We start from the raw sequence: 18,923 nt of genomic DNA on the forward strand, positions 1-18,923 counted from the left end.
CCGGGAGGGAGGCAGGGCCACGCAGGTAGGGCTGTGTTTACACAGTGAGGCCACGTCCCGGCGGCAGGCAATGGGGGCTGGCTGGCGTCAGAGACGTGGGCTTCATTGATCAGCTGGGGTGCCCTGGAGCCTCTAAGACCCCCGTCCCTTCCTCCCCCAGGTGGCTCCCACAGTGCCTCACATGTGTTCCTGAAGATGTCACTCTGGAGACTGTCAAACACGTATGTTTCAACATCCCCTGGGTATTTCCATTTGTCTAACCACCCACCCAGCCCCAAATCCCCAAGCCGAGTGCTGCCAGAGGCTGGCGAACGAGCATTGGATGGATCTGCCATGAGGCCTGAAACCGGGGGGCTATCTGCCCGAAACTGAATTAACGTGTGATGTACACTGCCCTGCGCTTGTGCCTGCCCCCCCCCCCCCCCGCCCCCAGGTGTCGTGGCCCAGGCTGGCCGAGGAGCCGTGCGGAATACTTACTACACCCCTGGCGGACAGGAGGCTGAGCATCTGGAGGGGCTGGCTGGGCGGGTGGCTGGACTGGGCCTGGGGGCTGGCCTTGCCGAGGGTCTTGGAGCAGCGGCGGGAGTGCCTGTGGCGAGACTTCCGCCCTTCCTCGGGGGACCGGCCGCGGTGCCTGGAGTCAGGGGAGAGAGGCCTGAGCGCCTGTCCAAGGGGAGCTTGGCAGAGAGGAGGCTGAGGGTCCCACAGGACCTGAGGACTAGAGTGTTTGTATAAACTCCGCGCGCATCCATCCCAACACACCCCCCCCCCCCCGCCCCACCCGCCCAGTCATTCATTCTCTCATCGTCTCACTTGTTCATTTAACAAATGTTTGTTTACGCACCTGGCGCCGTTTTAGGGGCTGGGACGCAGCTATGAAGACAGAAAAGGTCCCTTCCCTGATTCAGGTTAGGGCCCTTCGCACACCTGAGAGGCTGTCTGTGCGCCTGCGCCTGCGTGTGGCTGTGTGTGTCTGGGCCTGTCTGTCTGTATTTTCCTGTGTTTGTCTATAAATATAACCGCAGATTTCTGTGCGTCTCTGTGTATGTGACTTCGCCATCTGTGGAACAGGCATCGCGCTGACTGTCACCCGAAACTCTGGGGGGAATATAGCTGACAAGTGACAGAGGTGCCTCCTGCGAGCCTGTCAGGCCGAGATCGGCCACCCTGCCCGCCGTGCCGGCCAGGGGCGCCTCTGACTCTCAGAAAGGGCACTCGTGTGGGCTCCTCACGCTCGGCTCCTCGCTCACATCGCCCAGGGCCGTGGTCGGCAAACCGCGGCTCGCGAGCCACATGCGGCTCTTTGGCCCCTTGAGTGTGGCTCTTCCACAAAATACCATGGCCTGGGCGAGTCTATTTTGAAGAAGTGGCGTTAGAAGAAGTTTAAGTTTAAAAAATTTGGCTCTCAAAAGAAATTTCAATCGTTGTGCTGTTGATATTTGGCTCTGTTGACTAATGAGTTTGCCGACCACTGGCCCAGGGAGACGGGAAATCCTCCCTTCTCGCCCCGCCCTCATCCGCACTGACTCTGACCGTGTGCAGGGTGGGGCCCGGGCACTGGTGTTTTTAAAAACTCCCACGGTGGTGGCAAAGGGCAGCCAAAGTGCAGAGGCCTGGCGAGCCCGTGGCCTCGGGGCTGAGGGAGAGAGAACGTACGTGGAGGGGTAGCGCAGTGCCAGGCAGCGTGGGCTTGGAGGAACATTCCCCTCCTCCTTGCTCTAGAGCTTCTCATCAGACTGGGGGCGGCGGACAAGGACGTGAGATTTAAAACCTCCCGGTGACATGGACACGCAGCCACGTGGGAGAGGCATTTAAGGAAAACTAAGCGGCCGCCGGCATCCAGAAGCTGGCCTCCGCGCTCCCGCTGCACATCAGCCACTTCGCTCACTGGCCCCTCCTTCGCCCACAAAGCCAGTCCTTCTCCTGTTCTCAGGAGGCACAGCCAGCGTGTCAGCAAGGAAGGGCCCAGGTGAGGAGAAACCCGACTTGGAAGGGCCTCAGAACGAGGCACTTAGTGCTGTGTGACCTTTTATAGGTTGCTTAACATCTCTGTGCTTAGAGCAACCCTCAGCGGGAGTGCCAAGTCCAGAGCCAGACGCCCCATTCAATCCTCGTCTATCACTCAGCAGCTAAGTGAGGAGCAAGTTCCTAACCTCTCTGTGCCTCGGTTTCCTCATCTCTAAAGTGGGGATCACCATGGCCCCTATTTCCTAAGGTTGTAGGGGCCCCTGCAGCTGAGAGAGGGAGCCTGCGCACCCCAGTGCGGCCACAGGCGCCCAGGAGGCATGTGTGCTGGTTAGTGGTGATGACAGTGCCGGGGGCGTGAGGGGGGGGCGGGCACCCCTCTGCTGGGACAGCGGCATGGGAGGCGAAGCTGATGTAACAGAAACTGGGCTCTGGGCAGCGGCCGGGTGAGGGGCCCTTTGGGGTGAGGGGTACCTGCTCTCGCAGCTGGAGGACCGGGACTCCGAGCTCTGGGACCGCGAGGGCCTGTGGTGGTGGCGGAGGCGGTGAGACTTTCGGGGCCGGCTTCGCGATCTTGGGGTCGGGGGGGGGGGGGGAAGGAAAGAGTCAGAGAGAGAGAGAGGTTGAGTGATTGACCTTCTGATCGGACTGGGATGCAGTCTGATCGGACCCGTGTGACAAACCTTGTCCTCTGCCAGTGTCCCTGCCAAAGTTAAGCCTCTCCCTCCACCTCCCCCCATCACCCTTGCTCCCCACGGGGCACCTGGGGTCTCTCACCAGCCGTACCGCACACAAGTGACAGGAAGGGGGTCCTCGGCAGGAGCCGCCTGAGGACCCCGCCTCCCCGCTGGAAGCAGGCTGCCGACCATACCCTGGACAGGAGAGACCCCCCGTGCCCCCTCTCCCTCAGCTACGGCTGGAGGCTCAGCAGCAGCCCCGCGAGCCAGGCAGGCACCACAGTGCGCCCAGGTGCCAGCCCAGGGCCCGGGAGGAGCCTTTGCCCACAACAATGGCTTGGAGCTGGGTCTTTTAATTTCTCAGGCGAATACAGAACTATAGGTGTTTTTTATGTAAAAGATTCCTATTTTAAATGGAGGCTCGTTTTTAAAAATAACACTGTTTGGGGCAAACACACACCCCTGCAGAGTACATGAGGCCTCTGGGCTGCCAGTTGGTAACCTCAGACCTGGAAATGGAGTCTAGAATCTTCCCCTGGAGCCAAAAGCCCACTTTCAGAGTGAGTCCCACATCACCGACCACAAACAGCAGGGGAGCCATGGCCACTGTCCCTGCAGCGGCACCCTGACAGCGACTCAGCTCCTTTTCAGCGACAAGGACCGGAAACAGCGGTGCCACCGCGGGTGCCGTGCTTTGGGCCGAGCCAGGAGGACGCGGGAGGTAGAGGTGACTGTCGGGGGAGCTTGATTATCTCAGCCAAGGACTCGGGACCTTGTAATGTGATAACCAGGCCACTGCCCTCGCGTCAGGTCCGAACTCTGACCAGGAACCCCAGCACCTCCAGGAGCCACCCCGTTAGCTCTGCAGCCTCCGTGTGAGACAGCGCCCGGCCTGGCGGCTTGAGCAGCTCCGAAACGCTTGTGTTCCGGCTCACACGTGTCCCGGTTCCCGATGGCCTCCTGACAGGGCTGAGGAGGCAGGCAGCCCGCACCGACACACCGCAGGCCAGGCATTGTGGTCCAGGCGTTTCCCTTAATGGACTCAGCTGCTCCTCACAGCACCTATGGCGTAGCGTCCCTGCTATTCCCATTTCACAGACGAGGAAACCCAGGCACAGAAAGTCTATGCACTCGCCTAACCTGCAACCGAGAATAGTTCCACCTGCATCCCCACCCCAACCCTGACACCCCTCCTGCAGGAAGCCAGGGCTCCCACAGCTCCCTCAACATCCTCTCCCTCCGCTGTGCTGCGGCCCGCCCTGCCCGGCTCCTGTGCCCACTGCACCGGGAGCTTCTCGAGGCCAGCAGAGAGCTGGCTGCGCTCTGCCCTGGGCCCAGCACAGGGCCTGCCGATGTCAGGCCTCACTAAGGGATGTGAACCAAAGGGGCTGACTCACCCGGGGTCACTTGTTTAAAAGCAGCCCGGATGTGGGACTTGGCAAGAGTGACCATCCTGCTGGTGATTTCTGGGACTCATTCAGCTCTTGGCACTGGGAGGGCGGCCACTTGCTGCCGGAGGCGGGCAGGCCTGGTCTCAGCGAGGACTCTGCCCTGCCCTTAGGGTCTGGGCTCAGGCCCTGGCTCTGGGTGTCTGCACTGCAGCCCAGTGGGCAAGCGGGGCCGAGGGCGCCGAGAACAGCGCTGTCTGTACGTGGCATGACAGCACATGCAATGCCCATGACCAATAACCGCCTCCTGCCTCGCACCAGCCTGATGACCAGGAAGCCCCCGGAGCTGACTCGAAGCACTACTGCTCCTTCTGGAGCTTTCTCCGGGCACCGTGGTGGTGGCTGAAATGCCCTCCTTTGCACTGACCTTGGGTGAAGTGACCTTGGGAGCCGCAAAGCTGCGCGCCCTCCCTCTGTGCCCTGCCTTTCATCCCATTGCCTTTGATCCTCACGTTAGAGGCCTCTTGGCAGGAGATAAAATAGTAGTTGATTGGAAAACGCACGCACTAACATTTGCAGGGGACAGAGTAGGTGGGTTGTAACCAAATGTGCTTTTAATTTGGCTGGGAAGTGAACTCAGCAGGAAGCGCCGACTGATTGGAATTTCTACACCAGCTACAAACCCTGCACCCGCCGGGGTCCCAAGACAGGCAAAGGCTCACTGATACCTCGGTGCCCCGAGCTCCAGCAGCCAGGGCTCGGACTCATGTGCACCTCATGCATGTGCATGCATGTGATCATGCCCCCTTACCCCTTGTGCACACACAGCACACATGTGCACAGGTAAAGACCCCCACCCCCCGCCCCGAGTACATAACGCACACAGATATGAGCAGTGCACGCTCAGTGTGTACAATTCACATACAATGGCAGACAGCGCACCTATGTGCACACAGTCATGCTCACATAAGCACGGGCACACGTAATGCATTTGTATGAACACAAATACATACCACACACACACACACGAGGTACCCATATTGCGTTCGTTTATACACACAGTTCACCCAAATGTTTGCATGATGGGACAATCTATAGACATTTACAAACAATGTGTGCGCTACACATACACACACTAGATACACATAAATACAGAATACATGCACAGGAGCACCAGTTCACACACGGGTGTGCCAGGCACATGGGTGTACACCCTTCACTTTCATGCACACACACATCTACAGACCACTGTGTGCCCTTATGCACTCCCAAGCCCACGGAGCGCGTCCACACTCAGTTCTGTCCTCCCCGTCCCGGCCCCACCCTCGCCTGTCCCCTCCCTGTTCCCGGTCACTGGGCAGCTCCCCAGGTCGGGAGGACCTTCCCAGAGGTCTCTACTCACTGTTTTTTGTGCCTCTTCTCTTCCCTTCTCTTGCTTTTTGGGCTGGAGGAGCTAAAGGAGAAATGAATGGCCAGTTAACTGAAAGACGCAGAATTCCAGGCAAAGGTAAACATAAACAAGTAGTTAAAATGCATAACACCCAGAGGCCAGAGGGCCAGGCGGCCGGGACGGCTCCGAGACCCTAGACCTGGGCTCCGAGACCCTAGACCTGAGCGGTGGGCGCGGACTCTTTCACCAGCAGGTCCAGCCAGAGACTCCGCCCACACAGGCGGGAGGTGGGGGCCGGCTTTGGTAGCTGAACACTAATAAAATGACACTGCCGCCATTTTGGAGGCTTTATTACAGAGTGGACATTCTGCTGAATACTCTGTCAGTCATCTCATTTTACCCTCCCCACACCTGGGGCAGAGGGCGAGCTGAATAGGACGCATTTTACAGATGTGGACACCGAGCCTCAGAGGAGCCACAGTCACACGGGGGAGGGGGCGTGGCCGCACCGGGCCCACAGCCACGCCCCTGGCCGCACTGACACACCCTGTGCCATCCGTATCTGAGGGAAGAGAACGAACGTCCCAGGGACACTCGAAGCCTCAGCAAGCTTGGCAGGTGCGGAAATGTTCTGCCACGAGACTTCAAGCATTTGGGTTTTAGTGTCTCATTTTTTCTAAGTCACAGGCTTGGGCTCTGGACAGAATGGACGATGACTCGAGGTCCCGGCGTAAAGAAACGGAGGCCCCGAGGGTGAGCGGATTTGGCCTTCAAGGCAGACGGGTTTCAGGAATCAACAAAAGGCGTGGCTGGCCAGGCCCCGGGACGGGAGGGCTGGCTTCGGCACTGAATCGGACCTCGCCAAGAGCCGCGGATCTGACCTCGCTGTGAGCCGTGGATCTGACCTCGCCGTGAGCCGTGGATCTGACCTCGCCATGAGCCGTGGATCTGACCTTGCCGTGAGCCATGGATCTGACCTCGCCGTGAGCCGTGGATCTGACCTCGCCGTGAGCCACGGATCTGTCTTCATGCTTGAGACTCAGTCGGGGGTGGGGGGTGGGGGCAGGGCCTCCCTGAAAGACCCAAGTTCAAGTTCCGGCCCCACAGCAGGTGCTGTGTGACATTGGACAAGAGGCCCGTCTCTCGGAGACCCTTCCTCGGCTGTGACAGTGAGCCGGGCCCAGGCGGCAGGGCCGGGTGGATGAGGACGCTGGAAACCACGTCTACTTGTTCCTGAACGGACGGAAGGCCCTGCACTCTGCCAGCCGCTCGCGATGCGGCTGCGTTGCTGAGGAGCCATCGTTGCCCTGACGCTGTCGGAGACCTGGGTTGACATTTGGCTCTGCCACCGTGTGACTGTGTGTGTGGACATGCCTGTCCCGGCGCCTGTCTGAGTCTCAGTTTCTTCGTCTGTCACATGGGGACGCACCGCACAGGCTGTGATGAGGGTCAGTGGGGACTGAATACGCACACGCATGGAAAGGGCTTAGCGCGGGCTCCGATGTATGGGGAGTACCCTAGCTGTGTTTGTGCCCCCCCCCCCCCCCCCCCCCCCCCCAGTTTCCAGTACAGTGGGGTTGCCTCCATCGCTCAGCCGGGGTCTGGGAAGGCTCGGGGTGGGGGGGGCGGGTGGTGGCTGGGCGGGGGGGGGCTGATGTTTCTCTCCACGCCCCACCCCAGGCCTGTCAGTGCTCAGATGAGGCTCTGGCAAGTGGGGGAAGCTCCGGAGAGGGGCCCTGCCGGCGCTGGTTAGGGGCAGCCGCTTGCCTGTGGAAGCTGAAAGCTGACTTCCAGGGAGGCAGGCCAGGCCGCTACTCGGGAGGAAACCGACACAGGAAGAGGAAGAGGAAGAGGCTGAGCCCACGAGCACGGGGACACGGAGCCCAGAGGCTCTGGGCCAAGAAGGCAGAGGCCGAGCGAGCAGCCAGGGGACACGGTTCTTACCTGTGCCTTCTCTTCTTGGAGAACGACCTGGTGGAAGGGGAAGGGAAAGGGAAGAGAGAGAGGGAGGGCGGGAAGGAGAGAAAGGAGGAAGGAAGACACAGAGGGAGGGGGGAGGGGGAGGGGGAGGGGGCGGGGGGAAGAGAATAAAGAGAGGTGAGGTTGAGGGCCTTTCCCTGGGATGCATGTGTCAGTGTGCTTGCGATCACGTGACACTGGGGTCGGGACGCCTAGCGAAACCTCCTCGTCTCTTAGATTCCGAAGGGTATGAAGACCACATGGAGGCACTGTCTGCATTTTGAATTCCCAGGTCAAAACCTACCAGCGCTCGGTCCTCACCCAAATCGTCAGTGAGCCCGTGTGCGATGAGGTTGGGCGAGTCTGGTGAGGGTGACGTAAGGGCGTCCTCTGCCCCCTCCCCACCCCCAGCCTCACTTTCATCTGTCTTTCCCCAGCTGTGGAGGCATCACTGTCATTATCATCATCACTGTCATCCGCATGGGACAACCAGCTTCCACATGTGGGACTCACTGTGGGCCAGGCTCGTGCCCAGCATCTCACACACTCATCCTCTCTTTCCCCCAAACCCTGGGAGATACTATTAACAACCATTTTACAGAGACACCGAAGCTCAGAGAAGTCAGTTAAGTTGCCCAAGGTCACACAGCTTTCACCCGAGTAACTCCTGCTCATTCCTGGAATGCCTCTCCGGTGGCTTCATTTCCTTGTAGCGTGTTCCGATCCCCAGGCTGCTTGGGTGCCTCCCCCCTGCCCCCACAAGCTGCTTCCCCCCAAGCTCCGAGGCCAGACCTGTTCACATGATGATTACCCAGCTCCCCAGCGAAATGGGAGCAACTTGAGGGTAGGGGCTGGGCCTGGGTGGCTGTTCTGTTCCCAGGGGCCCAGAATCCTCATTCATGCCACATAAAGGCATTCAATAAAGATGTAAAAAGTAGAATTTTTAAAAAACTTGAAGCCTTTTTAATGGAGCAGAGAAAAAAAAAAATCTCAATGCATCCTCTGCTCCTAGCTCCTGTCTCCAAATAGCCAGCCATCATTCAGCGGACACGCTGCGGGTGAGGAGACGCTGGGCCACGCAGGGTGGGTGCTGCTCAGAGGGAAGAGGCTGGGCGGTCAGCACCAGCGTGTCCTCATCTCCCCGTGACAAAGTGCCGGCCTGGCCCATAAACACAGCCTGCGTCCTCCGCTGAGCATCCGTCCACTCTCCTGCCCGCCCCAGGAACCCACACGTGTGAGTGTGTGTGCCTGCGTGTGGATTGGGACCTGGTGGAACGTGTGTCCAGTTCAGATGCCCCTGAACTGTCCACAGGGCGGACAATCCCAGAGCCTGTTTGCCTGATTCCGCCGTGGGACACGGGACCAACCGCGAGGCCTTTCCTGGGGAATTCTGATGGAGAGTCCGCGTCCCCCTGTGGCTGGGCCTGCGATGCGGAGAGACAGCAGTGGGGCCGCCGTGGCTCCCACAGGGAGCGGGGAACCATGTGTCCTGCATCCGCCTCCGCCCCCCGCCCCCCCCCCCCCCGGTTCTAGACCCTCCCGGAGGCCTGGCTGTCCCTGGGACACCCCTGCCTGCCTACCACCCAGTCCCCTCTGCCCAAGGGGCTTTAGTGGGCCTCTGGCCCTCGCAGCCAGGGTCTCACGTTGTGCAAGATACAAAGACAAACAACAAAAGCAATTCCTAGAGAAACACTCCACGTGACTGAAATGCTCCCGAATGCCCTTTTGGTGCCACCCCTCTCCCTGCCCCGCCCCCGCCCCCTGGCCCGTCCCTGCTGGTGGAGGAGGAAGGGCCATACCTGCGCCGCTTATGCTTCTTGGAACTCTTCTTCTTCTTTTTCTTCACAGGCGACGGGCTATAGGACGGGGACCTGTGGGAGAGGGAGAGAGACCTCGTCAGAGGGAGGTTCTTAAAGGCCGGGGATGATTTAAAAAAGACCCCTTTCCAGCCCCGATGCTGGCCTCAGCTCTCAGTGACACCCCCTCCCCCAAGTATTTGTTTGAAACGTCAGGCTGAGGGTCAGGTGACCCGAGTTCCAATGCTGACCTTACTACCAACTCACGAGGTCACCTTGGGCAGGTCACTGCTCTCTCTCTATTTCCTCCTGACAAAGCACAAGGCTGAAAAAGGTTCGGAGTTGCACACTCAACGGAGGCAGCAGCCCGGGGTCAGGCAGTAGGGAGTGGTGGGGACTGTGGCCAACCAGAGAGCACCTGGCTGAAGGGAGGCTTCTGAGGCCAGCCGAGGGTCCGTGTGGGACTGCAGCCCGGGCTGCCAGAAAGCCCCCTTTCAATAGAAGTCACCAGAACACATCTTTTTACGTGAAATCTCCTGGCTTTTAAACGTTGGTCACCAATTAAAAAGACAAAACCAAAACCAAACCAAACCAAACACCCCCCACAAAAGCCACTTGGCAGGGCCAACAAACATGTCTGCCTGGGAGGGCAGGGCCGAGAACAACCCGGCTCCTCGGGCGTCACAGTGCCTGTCCCCAAACACGAGCCTCGTGGGCATTTGCTGGATGAGAATGACGTAGTGGAGCCTGATGCCCGTGCTTTCCTTCTTTGAGGTGTTCTCATGCCCCCCGCTAAGATCCAGAGGCATAAGCCATTTGCCCCAATTCCACCGCTCGCCCCACAATGTCTGGAAGTCAGGGTCTCACCCACATTCCCCTTTGGGCCCTCTTAGAAGGAGGCTAAAGGGGTGTCCTGGGACCTGTCACTCAGACACTCCTCTCTGCTGCCCCCTGCAGGCTTCTTCGAATACTGCCTCCCAGGTTTGGTGTGTTTTTCAACTCCCCGCTTCTAAGGTCTCTGCCCACCACTGTGGGTCTAATGAGCGGCAGCTTAGAAGAATATCTGGGAATCTTTTTAAATACAAAAGAATTAAAAGAAATTGTACACAGAAAAAATCATAGGATACAACAGAATCAATAGTGGCACAAATATAAAACCCATTATCCTTGGCTTTAAACCTGCTGGTGGGCGTGGCAGAGCCCAATGAGGAGCCTGGAGTCATGTCCCTGGGGGCTTTGCCACCCCCTCTCGGTGCCTTTCTTTTCTCATCTCTAAAATGGGGACAATAATGCTTGCCGGGTAGGTTGTGGTCAAGGGTAAAGAGGATATGGAGGACACAGTGCTTCGCACAGCCCTCCACACAGGGAGAGTTCTAAAAATACCCAAAAAAACAAAAAACCCAAATCAATATTCATGGTCATGACGATGCTGCCGATTAACTGGTCATTTACTATGTGTCAGACACTGTGACAGCTCCTTCCGCGTCTGGGTTTCTAATTCACACAACAATCCCAAGAGGTAGGAACTATCCTCATTTACAGAAGTGAAAACAGAGAGGGGAAGTGACTTCTCCAAGGTCACACAGCTAAGTAAGAGGCAGAGAGAGGAACTCAACCCAAGGGGTCACTGGCTCCGAAGCCCCTTTGACCCCCGTTTTGTCCCGTCCCCCATCTTCAAGGCGTCGCCTTCCCTGTGCCTCACCTCCTTCTCCTCTTCCGGGTAGACTTCTTCTTCTTCTTCTTCCCCCTGGAGGACGGCGGTGGCGTCCGATCTTTGTCGCGGGAGGCGCTGTAGGGAGCACAGAGTCTGGCGTTAGAGGACTCAGGGTCCCCGAGCCCCCTCAGGGCTGTCGCCGCCGAGGGAAGAAGGACCCAGCTCCTTGGAGGGTGAAGGCCCAGAGCGGGGCCCTAATTAACGCCTCATGGCTGGATCGGGCACACTTCAGACTAAGTGCCTCAAATAAGGAGTTAATGCCGACCTAATGAGACAGACGCTGTACGTTACCCAAACACCAACTGATTATTTAAAACAAAATTATCGAGGCTAACTGCTCCTTAATTGATTTACTATCAAACTTGCAAATGGTTCACCTTGGTAAATAAATCGCTTTTTAAATAATTAATCGGCAGTCCGGCCCTTTCCCTGCCCAATACGTCTTGTCTGCATAGTGCCTGCTGGAAATGTAATAGGAGGCGTATATGTTAAGTGGCAGCTGATTATTGGAAGTATATTTGCTGAGGTCTAATGTAATGAGATACATATCTTATATCGCCTCGCAGAACCTCAGAACTCTCCGCTTTTCAGGAATAATTATTTCCCATTCAATTAAATTCAAATGCTCAGGCTGCAGTTAAATGAAGTCGAGCTATCTCCTATTATAATCGGGGCAGGCTCCAGGGATATTTTTAAAATACTATCCCATGGCAAAAGGAGGTGGTTGGGGATGAAAAACCACTTGGAAATTGAAACACGCCAACCCAGTTGGACCACAGTGGGAAAATGAGATATTAATAAGAATATTATTGTCTTTATTAGCCATAATGCAACTACCATTTATTCGCTTATTACATGCATGCCGAGCGTTTTCAATGCTTGGATGCTCGCAGACGCGGTGAGAGGGGGCTGATTCTTACTGCCTCCTCCTACGGCCTGCCCACGCTGCCGGCAGGAAGGGTGGCTCCTGCCCTGAGGGCTTCCCCACAGAACCCGCCGCCTCTGGGTCCTGTTTCTGCGGCCACGCTTTTGGAAAGTACCCAGCTCTCTCTAGACCAGCATAAAACGCTGCCATATTGAAGTCTACTCCAAGAACCTGATCATTTTGGTGAGTGGGAAAAAAATGATCAAGTGGTTACAACATACGCTAAGGTCTCCGCATTGCCAGGATAGAAATCACAGAGCTGTAGCCAGAATGTTTGCAAGAGAGTCAGTTTCAGCGGGTTAAACCTACGTATCAAGGGGATTGCGACTCAGCTGCTTAACTACACTTACATGTGAGGAGACTCAGAGGACACTACGCGTTTCCGGAAGCCGACAGGCTGCTGGGTAACTGGGGTAGGCCACTTCCAAACCTTTCCTTCAACAAGTGCTGACCCAGAGGAAGAGTGGCCAAATGAGGGGTGAATGGATGAAATAATGTAGCCACATGTTAAATTGTCTGGTTTCATATAAACATTCCCCAACGTAACAGTGGCCAGGAATTTGAGAGAAAAGAGAATCCAAAGTGTTTAAGGAGGGATACTTAAGGGGGGAAAACACCGTTTATAAGTATATTGTGCGAAACAGAAAGATCTCATTGTTTCAGTCAATAACTCTCACTTCTCTCTGGAACCCGAGAGTCCCAGGGGAGCAAGGTTTGGGAACCACTGTCCTAGAGCAGATGGGGTAAAACCCAGAAAGCCCTTGCCTCTGGGTAGAGCTGAGGCTTGCTGATCCCGATGGAAGGGTTGAAAGTGGAGCTTGCAAAGCCCGAGGGGAGGAGTGGCCAGAGAGACAGACTCATTTCTGCCTCCTCAACGTGCACGTTCTCTCTGGCCTGGAGGAGTGGGCAGCACCTCACCTGCGTGCTCTCGCAGGACTGCGCTCCCGGCAGGCCTTGTCTCTCTCCCAGCTGGTGCCCGAGGCCTCTGTGGCCAGATGCTGGCTCAGCTTTCCAGAGGGTCCATCCTGACCTGGAGCCATGGGGCTGCTCTGGGGTTCTGTCCTACAGAAACAGAAATAAGGAAGCAAACGTGTTAGACTATGACAGAGACTCACAATGCTCGTCAAACCTCCCTAGACGCCCCTAACATAGCCCAGCTTCCCTGGCAGTTAGTTTGGGGCAATGGGGTTACCTTTGACCAATGGTCTCTGGGTGGGAATGACATGTCATTTCCAGTTTGACAGAGTAAGGTCTTACTGTGTTCCTCTGTCACAGCGACTCTGATGGAGCAGAGATGCCTAACCACTTTGTATGACAGAAATCAACCTTAGTTAGGTGAAGCCACTGAGGCTGAGTTATTTGTTACTGCAGCACAGTGAACCCTATCCTGACTAAATCACAGCGAGAGGCTGGAAACCAGCATTTCACTTCCTTCCTCAAGACATAATTTGAGGCCAAAGCATGATGTCACTAGTTTCAACTCCTCTTTGCCATTTCAATTCCATTTTATTTCTTGCCTTATATGTATACTAGCAGCCCATTTGCACAAAGATTCGTGCAATAGACCTTCATTCACCTGGCTGCCTGCACTAGTTTTCTGCCGACATCGGGGACCCAGGCCTTGGCTGTGGCCACCGCCTTCTGCCTTCTTTCAGGGTCAGGGCTTGGCCCTGGGCGGCGGCCTTGGGCTCGGCTGCACCCCAACCTCCCTGCTAAGGATCCTAGGAGCCGACCTCCAGTGGTTGCCTGCTATCCGTCGCAGGCTCCCCGATGGTGCCCAAGGCCGGGAAAGCCTCCGCCCGAGGCTTTCACGGCCTTGGGCTGGGCCGCACCCAGCATCCCTCCTACTGATCTTAGGAGCCGACCCCCAGTGGTTGCCTTCGATCCGTGCAGGCTCCCCGCTGGTGCCCAAGGCCAGGAAAGCCTCCGCCCGAGGCTTTCCCGGCCTTGGGCTCGGCCACACCCCAGCGACCCTGCGACGGTTTCCTGGTGGGCGTGGCTGGTGGGCGTGGCTTGTAGGTGTAGCGAAGGTATGGTCAATTTGCATATTACTCTATTATTAGGTAGGATGGAACAGAGATACCTGAATTTAAATACCACTTTCACCATATAATGGCTATAGGACCGGGGGCCAACTCCTCGACCCGAGTCGCAGTTTTCTAAGTTATAAAGTAGGGAATAATATCAGCCCCTATGTTGTTGAGTTGTGGTGAAGATAAAGTAAGTGAACAGGAAGACCTAAAAAGTGTCTGTTTCCTTCCCTTTCCTTCCCTGGGAACCAACCCTCCCATCTGGTGCCGTAGCAGGTCTGAGGCCGCCCCCTTGAGGAAGGCCTGAAGTTCCCCCTTCTGCCTCTAAGATGAGCTCCAAACAACACAGGCAGCTCCCTGAGTTCCCCCTCCTTCTCCGAGTCCCAGGCAGGGAAAAGAAGTTGCCTAATTACCCAGTCTTTGAAGAGACTGTCACTCAAATCTGCTGGCTCCTAAGCGGGAAGAGTCAGCAATCCAGAGTCACAGGTGGATCTGGCGCCCAACAGCAAGCGCCCCGCCCTGCCCGCCCTGCCCGCAGACTCCAGGGCCAGCATCGATCAGCAACGTCGGCAGTTCTCATGCCCCCCACTGCTGCAGCCAGTGCATCAAGATTGGTTTTACGACTCGGGATGAAGGCATCCGATAAGCCCCCTGCTCCTCGGGGCTGCCAGGAGAGCAGGCCAAGCCCAGTCAATATTGAAGGAAGGACAGCAAAGGCATCCATCTCTGTCAGCTGCTTACGGAGCATCTTTAGAAGCGGAGCGGGGAGATACTGCAGGCCCAGGAGGAATGAACATTCAGGTCAGGGCTTCCCAGCCCTCCTCACTGCCGGCTGCAGGCCTCCAGAGCTCCCTCCATCCTGCTCGGCTTGTGTCCCCTGCACCTCCCTGCCCCCCTCCTCCTCTGAGGGTCCCATTTCCATGCCTTTGCCCAGGCCAGTCTGTCCATGTGGAATCTGTCCTGGCTCTTCTCAGACAACTCCAGGTTTGCCATTTCTGCCCAGCCCCCAGCAAGGCGTGCCTCCCCTACACTTGTCTGGCCATGGCTGATTGCACTCATGAACGCCCATGCCCCGAGGGTCGGCAATGTGCCCAGGTCAGCTCTAAGTGCGGGGCTGCAGCAAACACAACAGATGTCCCCTGTGACCATGGAGTCTACATTCTAGATGGGGGAGCAGGTAATAAACACACAAGTGAGTAATAATCAGGCTTATTGGATAGTAATAAATTATGGAGAAATAAATCAGAGAAATGGGACTAGGGAGTGGGAGGGGGTGACTGCTATTTTGTGCAGAGTAATCGGGGAAGACCTTTCTGAGGAAGTAACGGGGTGGAGACTTGAAGGACTAGGGACTAACCTTGCAGCTGTGATGGTTTGGCCATGTGTTCACAGACTCTTTGGCACTCCCGCCATCAGAAGATGGAGCCCAATTTCCTTCCCCTGAGTATCGGATGGGCCTGGTGACTCACTTTTAACGAATACAATAAATTGTGGAAAACAGAATAAGTCAGCAGGAGTGACAACGTGTGACTTCCAAGTCTCGGTAAAAAGGCAGCTTCGGCCACACTCTCTTGAACTGACCACTTCCAGGGAAGCTGGCCGCATGGAGAGGCCCAAGGTGAAGGAGAGCCACGGCCTCCTGCCGACAGCCAGCACCACCCGGCCCCGGGAGTGGCCACCGTGGATGTGGACCCAGTCCCAGTCCAGCCTTCAGGTAAGACTGCAGCCCTGGTTGGCATCTGACCACAATCACAGGAGGGAGGGTGAGCCAGTCGCCCAGCCAAATTTCTGACTCACAGAAACCGAGACATAATAACTGTTGATTGTTTTAAGCCACAAAGATTTGGGGTAATTTGTTGCTCAGTAACAAATAACTTCTACACAGGCCCCTGCAGGAAGCAGGACATGTGCTCCCGGCAGAAGGAACAGCAAGTTCAAAGACCTTGGGCATACACAAGGGACAGCAAGCAAGGGCCAGAGTGATCAGAGAGAAGATCAGAGACCAGGTCCTTGTCAGTCCTAGGGAGAACTCTGGGTCTTCTGTGATCGGCATGAGGAGCCTCTTGGACAGAAGAGGGGTACGGTCTGGTTTGCATTTTAGAAGGATCCCTCCAATGGCTGGAGACACAGATGGAACAGAGGGAAGGATAGCGACGAGGAGACTGCAGCAATAGTCCAGGCTCAGGGCAGCGGGCAGCAATGGAAGTGATGGGATGTGGTCAGATGCTAACATATTGTGAAGGTAGAACTAGCGTGCTTTGCTGCTGGTTAAATTGGGGTGCAAGAGACTAAGAGAAGGGGATGGGTCAAGGAGGACTCCAAGGTTTAATGCCTGAGCAGCTGGCCAGACGGAGTCACCACAGCTGAAGTGGACATGGCGACGTAGGGAGTAGACACCTGGGGCGGTCTAACCCCTTTCCCGGGATGTGCTAATCCATTTGGTACCCTCACTGCAACTCTTAATCATGTGCTAGGACCATGTCACCGTCTTCTCTCACACTAAACTATGAGCTCCCTGAGAGCAGGGTCATGTCTTCCTGCCCCGAGCCTGCTGCTTAGCAAACACCCACAACACATGTTCAAGGAGTAAATTAAAGAGCACATGCATGGCTGCAGAGAACATTTGCTTCGAAAAGCTAGCAAGGGCTTTGGAGATGCTCTGAGCGAATCCCCGTGTGCTACAGCTGGTGGAAATAAACTAGCCGTGCCTCAGTCTACTCAACAGGCCCCATCCATGCCTGTTCTGTTCTGCCCGCTGTGTCTCTTAGAAAAGCGACCCATGAGCTTAGCGGTGTGTGGGGATGGCCCAGCAGATCATGAGTTGGACACACAGGAGGATGGCATTTCCGACTCTCTGGGGCACTATAGGAAGACAAGACACAAATCCATACCAGAGGCGGCCCTGCCACTGGCAAACATGGGGAGCTGATGTGAGGAACTGGGCGGTGAATAAATGCATGGTGAGTAGTCCGGGCACTGGCGGAAGGGCTTGGTGACTTTGCGCATGGAGGGAGCAGGGACCCGGGTCATCGGCAGGCAGGGGGAGATGGTGGGTGCTACTGCCGGGCACTGGGGCATAGGCTCAGGTTGAAGACAATGCCTCGTCCATCTCTGCCTTCAGCAGGGTTCAGAATCCAGGATGGGGAGCTCCTGGTGATGCATTGATGAGACAGGGATAGTGGGCTGGCTGCAACTTAAAATTGCCCTCCTTTGTGGCCCCACCCATCTCCCTTCCCTGCCTCCAAATCTGCATCCTTGCAGGTTTTTGAAAATATTTATATATATTCATATATTTTTATTAATTTCAGAGAGAGGAAAGGAGAGGGATAGAAACATCAATGATGAGAGATTATCATTGATTGGCTGCCTCCTACATGCCCCCCCACTGGAGATCGAGCCTGCATGTGCCCTGACCCGGAATCAAACTGTGACCTTCTGGTTCGTGGGTCGATGCTCAACCCCTGAGCCACGCGGGCCAGGCTTTGCAGGGTTTTAAGAAAACGCTGTGTCCATCTTTGCTGAGAAGGACCCGTTTTACCACATGGCCCTTCGATGCTGCATTAAAAAAACTTAAAAGAAGGCAAGCTCTCCAGGGGAGGCGGGCACAGTGGAGTCAAAGGCCAGCGGCTGCTCCACCTCACGGAGGGAGGGAGGGAGACTGAGTGCCGATTCCACAAGGCCTCCCGCTCCCTTCCTGCTAATCAGCGACCTGGAGCTTAGTGGCTGCTCTCCTGTAGTCATGGCAACCAGCAGATTTACAGCCTCTGATAAGAGCCAGGGCTGAACTTTCTGCAAAACTCTCTGAGATGCCTGACTCCCTGGCTACTTCCCTGGGTCTCTCTCCCAGCAAAGTGCTTGTTGGGCCCAGGGCTGGGTGCAGGTCCTGGCGCCCGGCACTAATCGAGCTGAACATTCAGAGATGGACCATGTTGCAGGGGAGCGGGAAGGGCCCCCAGCCTCGGCCCACCTGGTATGGGGAGGGGAAACTGAGACCCCAAGAGGCAAAGGGACTTGCCCAAGGCCACACCATGGGTGGCTCATGTTAGACCAGCAGCTGGAGCCGTGGCCTTTTGACCCCCAGTCGAGTGCTCTTTCCATGTCACTTGGTCACAGCAGCAGCTGGCATGTGTCAGGCGCCTGCTCCATGCTGGACCCTGGGGTCAGCACTTCCCATGTATCATTTCATTGAAGTTTTCAAAGACACCCAGGAGTACGCATGGCCATCCCCACTACACAGATGGAAAAACCGAGAGCTGGAAGAGTAAGTGGCAAGAACACCCTGCCCTGTGTGTTTACTAGGTGTACCGGTTAATAATGCGGATTTTTCAATAGATGGAGTTACACATATGTTGATATATATGCGATTTGATATGTATGCTATTTTCTTGTATTGACAACAAGCTTCAAAACTTCATATGCCAAATTTGCTGAAGGTGTTAACATCATAGATATTTTTACACTTAAAAATGTTGAATTTTGTGCCAAAAACCCCCACATTTGCAGGAAGTTATAATTCATTACTTTATTTTGAAGAAAAGTGCTGCTGAATACTTCGGGAAGCTTATGGTGAACATGCTCCATCTCAAGATACTTGTGAACGCTGGTTTAAAAACTTTGAAAATGATGATTTTGATGTGAAAGACAAAGAATGTTCAGGTCAACCAAAAAAGTTTGAAGACCAACAATTACAAGCATAATTGGATGAAGATGCGTGTCAAACTCAAAAACAACTCCAGAAAGATTAAACGTTGCTCAGCAAACAATTTCCAATCGTTTACAAGCAATGGGAAAGATTTTAAAGGGAGGAAAATGGGTGCCACATCAACTGAATGAAAGGCAAATGGAAAACCGAAAAGTCATCAGTAAAATGTTGCTTCAATGGCACGAAAGAAAGTCTTTTTTGCATTGAATTGTGACTGGCGATGAAAAGTGGATTTATTTTGAGAATCCCAAATGCACAAAATCATGGGTTGATCCAGGTCAACCATCAATATCGACTGCAAGGCCAAATTGCTTTGGAAAGAAGACAATGCTCTGCGTTTGGTGGGATCAGGAAGGTGTGGTGTATTATGAGCTTCT

The 18,923-nt window shown here is 55.5% G+C and overlaps 1 protein-coding gene across 1 annotated transcript in view; it reads right to left on the reverse strand.

The window, feature by feature from the left end:
- Positions 1-18,923, reverse strand: part of SRRM4 (serine/arginine repetitive matrix 4) — a gene marked incomplete at its 3' end in the record, with an annotated part of 131,901 nt that overhangs the window by 20,302 nt on the left and 92,676 nt on the right. Inside the window, exons 3-9 of the mRNA XM_079763246.1 lie at positions 12,733-12,876; positions 10,878-10,964; positions 9,179-9,250; positions 7,365-7,391; positions 5,433-5,483; positions 2,440-2,538; positions 478-634 (exon numbers count right to left, since the gene is read on the reverse strand). Of these exons, the coding sequence (XP_079619372.1) occupies positions 478-634; positions 2,440-2,538; positions 5,433-5,483; positions 7,365-7,391; positions 9,179-9,250; positions 10,878-10,964; positions 12,733-12,876 (637 nt within the window). The remainder of the gene's footprint in view (positions 1-477; positions 635-2,439; positions 2,539-5,432; positions 5,484-7,364; positions 7,392-9,178; positions 9,251-10,877; positions 10,965-12,732; positions 12,877-18,923) is intronic.

The sequence above is a fragment of the Cnephaeus nilssonii genome, assembly GCF_951640355.1.
Source record: "Cnephaeus nilssonii genome assembly, chromosome: 22".
NCBI lineage: Eukaryota > Metazoa > Chordata > Mammalia > Chiroptera > Vespertilionidae > Cnephaeus > Cnephaeus nilssonii.